General features: G+C 42.1%; 1 protein-coding gene across 2 annotated transcripts; it reads left to right on the top strand.

Annotated features, from left to right (window-relative positions):
* Nucleotides 1–630: 630 nt before the first annotated feature.
* On the top strand, nucleotides 631–12,910 carry RBM17 (RNA binding motif protein 17). 2 transcript variants are annotated; one of them, XM_066318860.1, is made up of 12 exons: nucleotides 631–689; nucleotides 1,897–2,037; nucleotides 3,174–3,290; nucleotides 4,126–4,292; nucleotides 6,178–6,272; nucleotides 6,788–6,844; nucleotides 8,528–8,669; nucleotides 9,589–9,740; nucleotides 10,393–10,466; nucleotides 10,808–10,906; nucleotides 11,214–11,286; nucleotides 11,420–12,910. In XM_066318860.1, the coding sequence occupies exons 2-12, from the start codon at nucleotides 1,915–1,917 to the stop codon at nucleotides 11,521–11,523; spliced, it is 1,203 nt and encodes a 400-aa protein (XP_066174957.1). In that variant the 5' UTR covers nucleotides 631–689; nucleotides 1,897–1,914; the 3' UTR covers nucleotides 11,524–12,910. The 2 variants fall into 2 exon arrangements, with proteins under 2 accessions (XP_066174957.1, XP_066174956.1); XM_066318859.1 differs by having other exon boundaries at nucleotides 6,175–6,272.
* Nucleotides 12,911–13,121: the final 211 nt, after the last annotated feature.

Raw genomic sequence — 13,121 nt, 5'->3', positions numbered from 1 at the left:
CAGAGATAGTGCTTGCAATATTTTCACGTTGAGGTGCCAGATCTGCTTCAGGGCTGGAGGTTGTGTTTGGCTTTGCAGACAGTCTTGCACGTTCACTTATATCATCAAATAGCGATGGGCATAAATACAGAGCCCTGCCCTCGGCTCCTGTCACTGTCACCACAGAGACCAGAGCCTGTCCCCCTGCCCTCGGCAGGATGCTGAAGTTCCCCCTCAGCCTTTTCCTCTCAGAACAACCCAAGTGCCCTCAGGGCTTCCCCTCCACACCCTTCCTCATGCCCGTGGCCTTCTTCGGACGCTCTCCGTGGCTCAGGGATTCGATGATTTAAATAAAAGCTCCGAGCGCAAACGACACTCGACGCGCGCTGTGAGAACCCGAAGGAACCTGGGCTTCTCATTCTTCGCGTAGGCATTCTTCTTCGCCACAGGGAGGGCAGCATCATTCCAGCCGCCTCCTCCATCCCTGGCCCGTCTGTCCCAGTCTCCCGGAGCTGCCGTGCTTCCCAGTGCTTCCCGGCCCCTCCTGTCCGCACCGCTCCGGCTCCGAGGGGCGGCAATGGCGGCGCTGCCGCTCCCTCCTCCCGCCGCCAGGGGGCGCCGGCGCGGCGGCGGCGCGGGGCGCAGCGCGCAGGCGCGGCCCTTCCCGGCGTGCTCAGCGCCGGCTCATGGCGGCGGCGGCGCCGGGACGGGTCAGTGGCGGCTCCGGGCCCGGGCCCGGCCGTGTGGGGAGGCGGCTCCGGGCCCCGCGGGGTGTGGGGAGGGAGGCAGGGCGGGTGTGCCACGCTGAGCGGCTCCTCGGAGAGGTCCGGGCCTGTGTGGAAGGTGGTGGGGGGGGCGTCAGGGCCTGTTTCGCCTCCTCTGTGGCCGGAGCCACGGAGATCGCAGCCCACCCTTCCTTTTATCGTGGGGCAGCCCCTGTGCCACGCTCCCGTGTGCCTTTCCCGCAGTGACTGCGCCCTCCCTGCATTCATCCTTACATCCGTACGTTGTCCAGCGAAGGGCAGCGGAGCTGGGGAAGGGTCTGGAGCGCGAGTCTGAGGAAGAGTGGCTGCGGGGGGCTCAGCCTGGAGAAAAGGAGGCTCTGGGGAGACCTCGCTCTCCACAGTTCCCTGACAAGGAAGGGGTAGCCCGGTGGGGGTCGGGCTCTGCTCACAGGTGACCAGCGACAGGACAATAGGAAATGGCATCAAGCTGCACCAGGGGAGGTTCAGACTGGACATTAGGAAGAATTTCTTATCAGAAAGGGAGGTTAAGTGTTGGAACAGACTGTCCGGGGAGGTGGTGGGGGCCGCGTCCCTAGAGATGTCCAAGGAAAGACTGCATGTGGCACTGAGTGCCGCGGTCTGGGTGATAAGGTGGTCTTCAGTCACAGGTTGGACTCAGTGATCTCAGAGGTCTTTTCCAGCTTGATTAACTCTGTGATTCCCCCGTGCATCCTGTCTCCCCCTGGAGAGCATCACTCCTGATGCCAGAATCCCACTGCTCTGTGGCAGGTGGGAATTCCTGCAACACCCTGTCCTCATCCTGTGAATCTCTGCCTTTATTACCCTTGCTGTGTTTCATCCCGAGGCCAGATGTTTAATAATCTTCAAAACCTGCTTTTTCTTTTTGCAGTAAACTTCTTGTTGTTGAGCCTGAATTGTTTGCATTCCACTGCAGGATTAAATTAATTATTGAACAGTTTTCATTCCCTTTCAAACCATTGTTTTTATACAGCTTTGCTCTAGTTCTGTGTATTTACCACTAACCAGAAAAAAGTCAATTTTCTCTGGCTTTAGGAAAAGTGAAATAAAAGGTGCTGTATTCATATATGCAAACTATTAGCAAATAATCTGGAAATAGGTTTGTGGTGTCATCTGGAGGTTTTTGTTGTTTTGGGCTTTTTTTGTCTTCCAGTTTTAAATCGAAGAGAAAATGTCACTTTACGATGACCTGGGGGTTGAGACCAGCGATTCCAAAACAGAAGGCTGGTCCAAGAATTTCAAACTGCTGCAGTCTCAGCTGCAGGTGAAGAAAGCAGCTCTCACACAAGCAAAGGTACTTAGTGGTTTTCCTTCCTGTTTTTCAGACTTCTTTCATGTTCAGTGCATTGTGCTTGTGACCTCAGAATACTGATTTGGGGGGGTTTTGCTGGCATTTCTGTGTGAGTTTGTAGCAAAGAGCCTGCTAAAGCTGGGGGGTGGGGGGGGGGGGGGAAGAGAAAAAAGCTTTTTTTTTTTTAATGTCTCTTAGAGGGAGTGTTGCAAAATTAAACTGAAGAAAGCATTGATGTGTGTGCTGCAAACCTCTGAGCTTTTAACCAGCAGAGCCAAAAGCTGATCTTCAAGTTTAGCTTTAAAGATAGTGAGATTCAACTTTATAATTTTTTCTAAAGTGTAAGTAGAGGTCACACTGTGACTGATTATTTACATGTTTACATCATTTTATGATTGTTATTTAAAAGGCTCTTGGTGCTAACCTGCAAATCATTATGTATTAGAAATTTTTACAGCAAATATTTCCAGAGTAGGTGAAAGGGAGGAGTGCAAGCTGATACTTATTAGACTGTGACAGAGCCATTTTCTCTTTCTATTGCTGCTTCTTTTTATTTCACCCTTTTTCTTTGAGCAGTGCTGATATTTTGGTTCAGGCAGGACACAGGTGCTCTTTGGGGTGTGTAGATTCTGTAGTGACATTTCTTAACTAAAAGAAGCAGTAGCACTGATTCCAGATAATTGAGTAGCCACAGCATTTTTTCACTGGAATTGCTCCTGATTTATGCTGCTGAAACTGGGGGCAGGATTTAGTTGATAATTGGAACAAACTGCGTGGCTGAAATTTACTGACTGCTCTATTAGTTATATTCTTTGTCCATGTAACTGATGTGCAGTGTATCCAATAGCCTAAGAGAAGAATGGGCTAGGATTAGAAAACTCAAGAGTTCAGAAGCGATTAAAACACTTTATCTGATAGTAAATGGGAAGAACAGTAGATCTTTGGAATGAATCTGAGTTTCTTAGAAACTCACTCAGTTCAAACTTTCCTGAAGTGATTGGATGAATTTTTAAAGTGTTTCTGGTCCCAGTCAAAACCTAGGAGCATTCACTTGCCACTGCAAAGTATATCAAGTAAGCTGATTTTTAGAAAAGTGCTTTATCTTTTTTAGACTTTGTGTGTTTTGGTGATTTTTGCAGAGTCAGAGAACAAAACAAACCACAGTCCTTGCTCCAGTGATTGACCTGAAACGAGGCAGCTCCTCTGATGAGAGACAGATCGTGGACACACCCCCTCATGTAGCAGCTGGGCTAAAGGTAAGAGCAGGGCAGCTGAAAGTGCAGCTGTTAAAAAACATTTTGGAAGTTGAATGCTTCCTAGGGGTCAAAAAAAATATTATTTTCTGAGAATGTCTTCCTCTGCTGGGAGTTCTTTAATTAACATTTCAACTTTATTCAGAGTTCCATGTGGTACAGCATGGACGTACCACGGTTAATATGCAATTATAAAACAGTGTTCTTAGATTGCTGGACAGCTTCAAATTACTTGGCAAGACAGCAATTTGGGCAGCTAAATAATGACTGTAATTGTGATTGCATCAGTGTTAGAGCTGGACCTATGTAACAATCAACTGAAAAATAAAAGAAGAGCCACCTAACCTTTTAAATGGATTTCTCATGGTAAGGAATCAAGAGAAACTCTCTGCCTCCAGCTTTTTCAGAAAAAAGTTCTGAAATGGTTCTTTCAGATTAGAGAACAGTCTGTGTGCCTCTGTTGGTATTATATTAAGAGCTGATAAAAAGCCTCATGAGATTGTGTGGGAGGACCCTGGCAGATGGTTGCAGCAGCAAGATGCCATGAAGCTTCTAATAATGCATTAATGGGGTTTAAAAAATTCCTGTCCATACTGATTTGCTGCTGCTTTGCATTTTACAGGGGGAGTGAGGGGTGGTTCTTCATGGGAAAAATCTGATGTAATGAGAGACTGGATGAAATATTAGTGTTAAATAAAGCTAAGATTTCTTCTAGCACAGGTGGGTTAGGATATTACCTGACTTTACAGAAGTCAAGAATTAAGTGTTAAAGTTTTGCTTTCCAACTGGGTGTTGTTTTCTGATAAAGAAAAAAAAAATTTTTTTTTTTTTTTTTTAGGATCCTGTCCCTAGTGGTTTCTCTGCAGGAGATGTGTTGATTCCCCTGGCAGATGAGTATGATCCCATGTTCCCAAATGACTATGAGAAGGTGGTGAAACGTCAGAGGGAGGAACGGCAGCGGCAGCGGGAGCTGGAGAGGCAAAAGGAGATTGAAGAGAGAGAAAAGTAAGGCTTTTGTTTAAACATACTGACTCCTATCTAAAGAATAAACATGTCAATTTGCTTATTTTATCTCTCTTCTTTCATGGAAGTTCTTAGAGGTTTTGTGAATACTGCTGCTGGTAGGAACAAGTGCAATGTTTTAAATAATTAAAAGGTGACTTTTTGGTAAAAGTCACCTAACAGTGTTAAAACAGTAAGAATTATCAGTCTTGCAGCCTCTTTGGCTGAAAGATCCTTGTCAAAATTATTCTAAATTTGCTTTGTTTCAATAATAGCAGCAGTATTTGGGTATTTCATGCATCATTATCAGACTTTGACCTTGCAGCTGTTTTAGACTATTTGATGGCAGTGTCACCTGACTACACAAAAACCTTTTCTACACTCAGTGATGAACCATCCTTTGTCCTTCTAAAAACTACAAAGTGATGCCTGAATGCCTTCGGTTTTAAATGTAGCTAGCACAGCCTTTGAGAGGCATAGTTACATTTCCTTTTCTAATACTCTGCATTCAGTAATTTAATTACTAAGTAAGTTAATTATGTGTTTATTAATCTATTGTCTCTGGACTAAAGAAAATACTGCTTTATTTTTAATGGCCTTTCCTTGAAATAAGAAATCTGTGTAATCCTGTTAAGGAAGTTGAATGCAGATTCAGTATCTGATTGTTGTAAGTGGTAAAATGTCTGCCAGCCAGGCAGAAGATTACATTTGCTCATTTCAAGTGAAATGAATAAACCATCTTCATCACAGTATGAATCATCTGAAGTCTGGAGTTACAGTTCTGCTGCCCTGTTTAGATTGTGGAAATTAATATTTCCAGTCATTGGGTCTTCTCTGTCTTCTCTTGGTTATATCTTTATTTTTTTGATGGAGAAGCAATGCCTGAACCTCTGCCCTACTGGCATGCAAGACCTCAGGAATTTGGGATGTCATTCTTACGGCTTCAGCCCTGACTGCTCTTTGGTTGTATTGGTACTTGTGTGCGGGCCAAGACTCTTTATGCATGTAAACATTAGAGAAAAGAGGTGAAAAATGCATAATAAATTCTGATTTCAAACTGGGGAAACAATCTCAGCCAAACCTGCATCAGATGTGTGCTTTGGGAGTGCAGGCTGTATATTCGTTTTGATTTCATAGTGTAGAGATACAGAAGTTCTGTGTGGTTGCACAGTAGAGCTGTTTTTATCATCCTTTTGTACAGTTTTGGTGGCTGTGCTAGGAATGTGATCTGATTTGTGCACCAGGTGGTGCTCCTAACTTTTGAGGAAAAGTGCTTTTCCTTTTTATTGTATTAAAATGAGTGATTTCCTGATCACATCAGATAACAGCTGAAGTGCAAACAAATCTTGAAGCATTCCTTAGTTCACATTAGAAGTTATTCCTGAATCTTATTTTAATTGCCAAGCAAGCTTCTCAACAGTCTGATATTGAAGCATGAGGATATTTTTTTATTGATTATATATAAATATATCATATATTTAATCTGTATAGCCTAGGAAATGTAAAAGGAATTCTGTCCAAAGCAAGGCGATTAATTAATTAATATCTGCTACCTTGCTCTCTGTTCTATAGTAGTCATTCAGTCACTCTGGTCTGTTTGGACAGGATTTATTCAGGTGCTTCCTCCTTTCCATGCATTCTTCTTGGCTGACTTGAAAGTGGAAAATTATCTTGGTTTAGATCCATCTTCTGTTTTATCAAAAATACCCCGTGAGGATAAAAGCAAAGAAACAAATGGTGAAGGTGTTAACTTGCACTTTCATGGGGAACACCTTCAATGCCAGTTGGATGGGGGAGAATAATTCACCCTGCAGAAGTGGGATCACAAATTAAAGCTAAGAGTTAACTTCCATGGTTTCTCATCCTAACTTGCTGTGTCTCCTAGAAGGCGTAAAGACAGACATGAAGCCAGTGGCTTTTCCAGACGACCAGATCCAGATTCTGATGAAGATGAAGATTATGAAAGGGAGAGGCGGAAAAGAAGTAAGGGAACTGCTTTTGGTTTTGGTGTGGAAAGACGAGAAAAAGAGGGAGGGGAATTCACAGCCCTAATTCATGGATTCTATATTTCTCTGTGCTCACATGACTACATTGTTAATTCTGAGCCTTTAGAATAAATCTGCATTTTATTACAACATAATATAATGCAGAAGACTGGTATTTTTCCATGGAGGTAGCTGGCAGTCAAATTACTTGTGGAAATACCTCTGTTTAACCTTAGTTAGTAGATACCCGTTGTTGAGTTCCTGCATGCTGTAGGTTCCAGGGAAGGGTTCAGGCATGGCATAAAATCATGCCTGAACTACTGAGTTTTCACTGTTGCAGCTTTTCACTCCTGCGTTTGTTACATCAGTGCCCTTAGAGCTTGTCAGGTGACATGGATCAGAAATATGTCTTTGCATAAACAAAATTAGTCTTTATTCTCGTTCAGCAACAAAGTTGCAGTAAATTCAGGTCTGTTGTGATGTCAAATGTGTTGTGTTCCATTTTGCTCATAGGTATGGGAGGAGCTGCCATTGCACCACCCACTTCTCTCGTTGAGAAGGACAAAGAACGTGAGTACTCCAAAATCCTCTTCTCTAAACCCAGCAGTGTTAATTTCTCACTCAACTTTCTATTTAGTTAAGTCCTTCTGCTTTTCCCATTGGATTCTCTGCGGCAGCAGGAGATGAACAAGTTCTTTGCTCATGGGGGGAGGCTGTGGGGGACCTGTGATGCTGCCCTGCTTCACATCTCCGTTGTGAGGAAATTTTTCTGTATTGCTGGACAAGTGATTTGGCAAACTGGGCTCTTACAACCATGTGCAGCTCCTCACTTCTGATGTGCAAGAAAAAATGTCACAGGCAGGTTTCTTTGGGTAGACTAGAAACCTCCATAGTATGGAGAGGAAATTTTTCCACTGCTCTTTCCTTGAGGAGGTACTATGGGAATATCTTTTCTCTGCACTAGAGACAGAATTTTATAAGTTTTTCAGGGATGCAGTTTAGCTGAAAAGGTTTGTGTGCAGTGATGGTGTGAGGATCTCAGTTGTCCACGAGATGGCATCATGCTACTATAAGAACAAATCCATTCCCTTTTATTTTTCCATGGCTAAATAGTGTAAATTTTAAAATTTAAAATAATTACCAGTATGTTACCTGCTTAAAAAAAATAATAATAAGAAAAAAATCTTATGCATGCAAACTTTTCTTTGAGAGTTCTCATTGTATTTATGAGAAGATTAAAATGTAAAAAATATCTCATAGCTTAAGTGAATGATACAGTGAAAGCATTTGATATGTGTAAACATTCAAAACAGAAAGACACTGTTTTGAATAAACAATTAAGAACAATTGATCAGTGTCAAGAAAAAGTAAATATAGGCTGGAAATAGTAGAAATATCCTTAAGGATATTTTAAAAGGTGACATGATCCCACAAAGAAACCTTTGTATGGCTTCTTACTTGATGCTTAAATCCAGACTGGAAGAAAACAACAAAATATTAGTGTAGCAAAAGTCCCATAGTCCAATCCATCTCCTGTTTAAAAAGGAATTATTTTTCTTCATGTCCCCAAACTTCATGTCTGACCTTTTTATTTGATAAGATATAAGAGCTAGTGTACAAGAAAATATTCTAAAAATAGGTCAGTCTGATAAAAGTCACTAAGTCCATTCAAAAGATTTTTTTTCTAGTGTTCTAATAGGCTTGCTTTTTTTTTTTTTTTTTTTTATTTTGCTATTTGACTTGTCAGTGGAAGGTGATTTAATAATCTAACCAGTATGATTGAGCTATCCAGATCCATCTCCATCCCCAGGAAGAGCTGCAGTTCAGAAATTCCCAGTGAGATGAGTTGCATTCGTTCTTTTTAATAGACTGTTTTCTCTTCTCTGCAACTGTGCAGTGTATTTTTATTACAGTCCTTGTGCCTTGAGTTGTGTGCATTAATCCATTTTTGTCACAATCTTGTTTCTGATGAATGGGAGTTTGTCCTCTGGATAAACTCTTTGTAGTGCAGGTGGTCTCTTAATGTTCCTTTTCTCCATTTAATAAGAGGTTAATAAAATTCTGGGTTAATAAATAATTAGAATAACCCAGAATAACTCACATGTTGTTTCTGAGAGAGAGAGGTGAGGGGATGTTAAAACAGCGTGTGCAAAGGAAACACTCTTCTGATTTGGATTTATGTGGAAGACCTTTTCCTAGTTTATTAGGATTTTATTGGGGAAATGAAACCCCAAATGTCTCTGTTTTCTCTAGCTGTAGCATCATTCCCGTATGAGGAGGAGTCGAGACCTCGGGCACCTTCTTCCAAAGCAGCAATTCCTCCTCCAGTCTATGATGAGCCAGAGAGACCTCGTTCTCCCACAGGACCCAGCAACTCCTTCCTGGCCAACATGGGGTAAATGAGTGACTCCTGCACATTCTGTAGGGAAAGGCCTTGGAAGGTGGCAGAAATCAAAAGCTGAAATAGTTTGTCAGGAGAGAAGAGCACAACCCATTTCATGTATGTGGTTAGTCTGAGTTCAGAGTCCAAACTGGCAGGATGCAGGAAAAAATGTGGATTGACAGGATTGGGGGAAACACATCTGAGGTGCTTGCATTCAAGGCTGTGCTTTTAAGTCACACTCCAGCATAAAGTGTTTATGGCCTGTACAAACCAAAAAATTAAAACAGTTGAAAAAAAATTCAAAAAACTGAAAACATAGGTGGCATGTTAGTTCTTTTCCAGCTTTGTCTTATATTTGGTACATATCAGCAATTTGATATTTCAAATCATTTCAGCTCTGCTTTGTTCAAATCTGTGGCTGCAAATCTGCCCATTTACTTTCCTGCCTTGTATGTGATGCTTGTGTTAACTACTGTGGCAACAGAGTGAAGGTGAATCTATAGCTAAAAACAGCTTAGAGACCTCGTTTTTGGGTTTGGTGGGCTGTTTTTAATAGTCCAGAAAAAGATAATCAAACTTGGTACTGTTAGACCAGCTTGTGCATTGTTACCACTTCTAATTAGTAGTAGCATAGAACCCTCACTTCATTGAAAGAAGGGCTAAAAATCTGACCTAACCTGCCTTACTTTGACCACACAATTGACTATTTATTCTGTGACTTAGTATTTTAATCTTTCAGCATTCTAAAGCCAGACTTTTTAGCCTTTTGCTTAGAAAAAAAATCACGTAACTTGTAGAGAAGCTCCTGTACTTTCTGCCCTTGTGTAAAGAAATTTTAGGAGGTAGACTATTTGAGCACTCTGGAGATATGCAGTGTTACTGTTTTATGGAAGAAACCTTTATGAACTGATTTCTTTTTCTCTCATTGCAGGGGGACAGTAGCTCACAAAATCATGCAGAAATATGGTTTCAGAGAGGGCCAGGGGCTGGGCAAACATGAACAGGGGCTCAGCACAGCACTGTCAGTAGAGAAAACAAGCAAGAGGGGTGGCAAGATCATTGTTGGTGAATCTACAGAAAAAGGTAATTGTGTCCTGCACCACGTGTGGGAGAAATGCAGCTCTTGGGTTTCTGTTTATCATTTATCCTTGTTGAAAACATCAGAGTTGGAAAAATGACTCATATTTGTTCTTGTGGAAATTTACATTTTTTGATCTTCTTGTAAAATGATCCTGTATGCTTTTTTTTTAGCTCATCCTCCCCTTCTTCCATCAGTTGTCCTCCTTTGGTGCTGGGGAAGCATCTTCACTTCCAGCACTGATGCTGCTCTGCCCTGATGGCTTTTTCCCTGTCCCATCCTGTTGATATTGCTCTCATTTCCCTGCTCTTGTCTGACCTCAAGATGACCTCCAGGCTTCTGAGCACAAGTGGTGGAAGTCAGAATGCTTTTAGTCTTATAGTTCTTACGATGCAATTCTGAACATAAGAATTATTTCCCTCAAAGAAGGGAACACTGTTAGTGTTACTGCTTAATTCACACCATTGGAATTGATTTTTCTGCTTACTGTCATTCCAGGGAGCTACAGTAACAGTTGAGAACAACTGTTCCTCACGAATATGAAGTTATGTTTTATGGCTTTTATTCCATTGTTTGATCGATAAGATTCTGATAAAAGTCTGCAATTGAGCTTTAAGCTTAGATTATTCCATAATTCACTGTTCTGTCTTTCAACAGAAACAGGCAAGAAGGCAGATTCCAACCCCTTGACTGAGATACTGAAATGCCCAACTAAAGTGGTCTTACTGAGGGTGAGTTGGGAGTGAGGGAATGTGTCTTGGTACTGAAATGTTTAAACCTCTGTTCCTGATACAGAACTCTGCACTGTTCAAATGGTTTTGGCCTGCAGCCACGTGGTGTTCTGTGTTCTGGAGAAATTATGTGACTTCCTGGGGTACAAGCTGTGACTTTAAATCAACACTGCTTTAAATTCTGCAGTTCCCTTGTCTTAGGGACAGAGAACTGTCTCCTCCTGTAGCTCTTAAGCTTTTGAAGTATTTGTGGTCACAGTTCACAGAGCATCTGTGATTTGTCTGCACAGTCACCTGCACAGATTCCATCCAGTGAATTGGGTTTATTCTTTGACTTTCAGAACATGGTTGGTGCTGGGGAGGTGGATGAAGACCTTGAAGTTGAAACTAAGGAGGAATGTGAGAAATACGGCAAGGTTGGGAAATGTGTCATCTTTGAGGTAAGAGATAATCTGTCTTTTTTTGGCTGCTCTGAAAGTAAACTGGGCACTCATCCCTCACAACTGGAGTGTTACTGCCTAAGAGGAGCATACATAGAAGATCTCTCAGGGTCCTTTACTGTGTTAGAATTCTTGATTTTCTGAATCTGTAAGATAGAAGCTTCTAATAATAGCAACTGTGCAAAAATCACCCGAGTATTGTGGTTTTGGAACCTTTTTATTTCGTTCTTTCACTGCCTTTGTGAAGAACAGCAATTGAAAACAATGTTCTCGCTACTGTTCTAATTACTTCGGACTTTTGTTTCAGATCCCTGGTGCCCCTGATGATGAAGCTGTAAGAATATTTTTAGAGTTTGAACGGGTTGAATCTGCCATCAAAGGTAGGATCCTAAATTGTGTCCTGTGAACCTCAGAGTTAACTTCTGCAGAAAGATTAAACAGTCTCACTGTTCAGGCTGTTTAGTTAAAGAGATGTTTATTTTATTGCTGAGCTGCTCTTTGTTTCAATTCCAGCTGTTGTGGATCTAAACGGAAGATATTTTGGAGGCAGAGTGGTGAAGGCTTGTTTCTACAACCTGGACAAGTTCAGAGTGCTGGATCTGGCAGAACAAGTTTGATTTTAAAAATCTAGCTCGAGGTGTCACTGTTTTGGCAATCACGTTTTCAGCAGTAGGCTGGGAATACAGAAGAGAGAAGTAGCTTTCCTAGCAGACTGGAAACGAGCCTCATTGAATGGATTTTACACATTCATTGTGACTTACGTTATTTTGTAATATAAAGCCCTTTGAAAGTAAGATTCACGTCTGTGTGGTTTTGAATGGCACATTTCTGCTTTCTGCTCTGGGGATCCTGGTTTGGTTTGTTGTTTTTTGGGGTTTTTTGAGCTTTGGCCTGTTGAAAACCCACTGCTGAGGAGATGCTTTTTCTGTATTCCTGCTTTCTTTGTTCTCGTGCTTCATCATGGAGTCCCTGTGCTGGATCCACAATAATATGTGAAGCTTTGGACAAGGACTGTGTGCTATGATCTTCTCTTCCCTGATGGTCTCTTTTAGAGTTAGAGCCTTGCTCTCCTGAGTCCTCATCTCTGCACACCAGTGATTGCAGCTGGTTTGTTCTCCTGACTCCAGGACAAAGCTTCTGTGCCAGAATGGAGACTAAAATAACAAGAATTGAGTCTGTCTTCACAAATTAAAAGAAAACCCGTGTCTAATCCAGGGGAATGGAAAGAGGAGGGAATTTAATGGACTCTTAGCAGGAACCCTGTGCTGTCTGGCATTCTGCTGGGAATATCCAGGGATAACTGGTTTCAGGTTATTAGGTAGGGAGAAGGGAAACTCCTTCCTGTATCTGGCCAGCTGTCAGAATCTCACTTCTCTAACACACACACAGGCACCTAACTTTGTGTAATCATTTCTAACCTGGCATTTGCTCTTTCTGTTTATGTTTCTATATTTGAGGTCAAGTACCATCAAGGATTAGGCATTCTTTTAGGAAGCAGTGCCTGTGGAAGTTTTCAAAGTCGGAGGCCATGGATGGAAGTTCTCATGAAAATCTGAAGAGTTGACAAAACTACTAAACACTACTACTCTTACTTTTAACTTGATGTAAAATAGTGCACAGCTCTCTGCTCCTGACTTTATGTTTGTTTTTAGTTTGGGAACAGTATGTGACAAAGAGTTGACAAGAGGTGACTTGCAATGGTGGCAGTTGTCTCTGTGCCCCATTGCACCCAGAATTGTGCAGATACTGAAGTGACTGTGAGCCCTGAGGGCATTTTAGCTGTTTAAAAGCTGATGCTGGATGTCTTCTTCATGTTACACACACGGGCTGGGGGAGGGGGACAGACCTGTAGTTCAATGCTGAATATCTCCAGTTCTTGCCCTTTTGTTGAGTTTTGGCTGCAGATTTCTATGACAAACCCTTGGGCATTGTGTTCTGCTTATTTTGTCTGCTTGTGTTCCACCAACCTCTGTACAAACATTTGCTTGTAAAACAGATTTTTTTTTTTAAAAAAATGGTATTTTACCTGCTGTGTGTTGGCTTCCTTACTCTGCTCTTGTGTTGGTGCAAGGCAGTCCCTCAGAGCTGGGCACTTCTGCACCTCGAGTTGGCACTTTATCTGGTCCACCCTCACTGCAGCAAAGGTGAGGAGCAAGCCTGATGCCAAAACCACAGGACTTGGGGCAAAAACAGAATCTAGATTATGTTCCTGCCT

This window comes from Sylvia atricapilla, chromosome 5 (assembly GCF_009819655.1).
Source record: "Sylvia atricapilla isolate bSylAtr1 chromosome 5, bSylAtr1.pri, whole genome shotgun sequence".
NCBI lineage: Eukaryota > Metazoa > Chordata > Aves > Passeriformes > Sylviidae > Sylvia > Sylvia atricapilla.
This window is presented reverse-complemented; position numbering and strand designations above follow the sequence as displayed.

Coding starts and splice junctions, on each gene's coding strand:
- RBM17 (XM_066318859.1), top strand. CDS start 1,915: ATGTCACTTTACGATGACCTGGGGGTTGAGACCAGCGATTCCAAAACA. Junction 3,291..4,125: donor ATGTAGCAGCTGGGCTAAAG/GTAAGAGCAGGG, acceptor TTTTTTTTTTAG/GATCCTGTCCCTAGTGGTTT. Junction 4,293..6,174: donor GAGATTGAAGAGAGAGAAAA/GTAAGGCTTTTG, acceptor TGTGTCTCCTAG/AAGGCGTAAAGACAGACATG.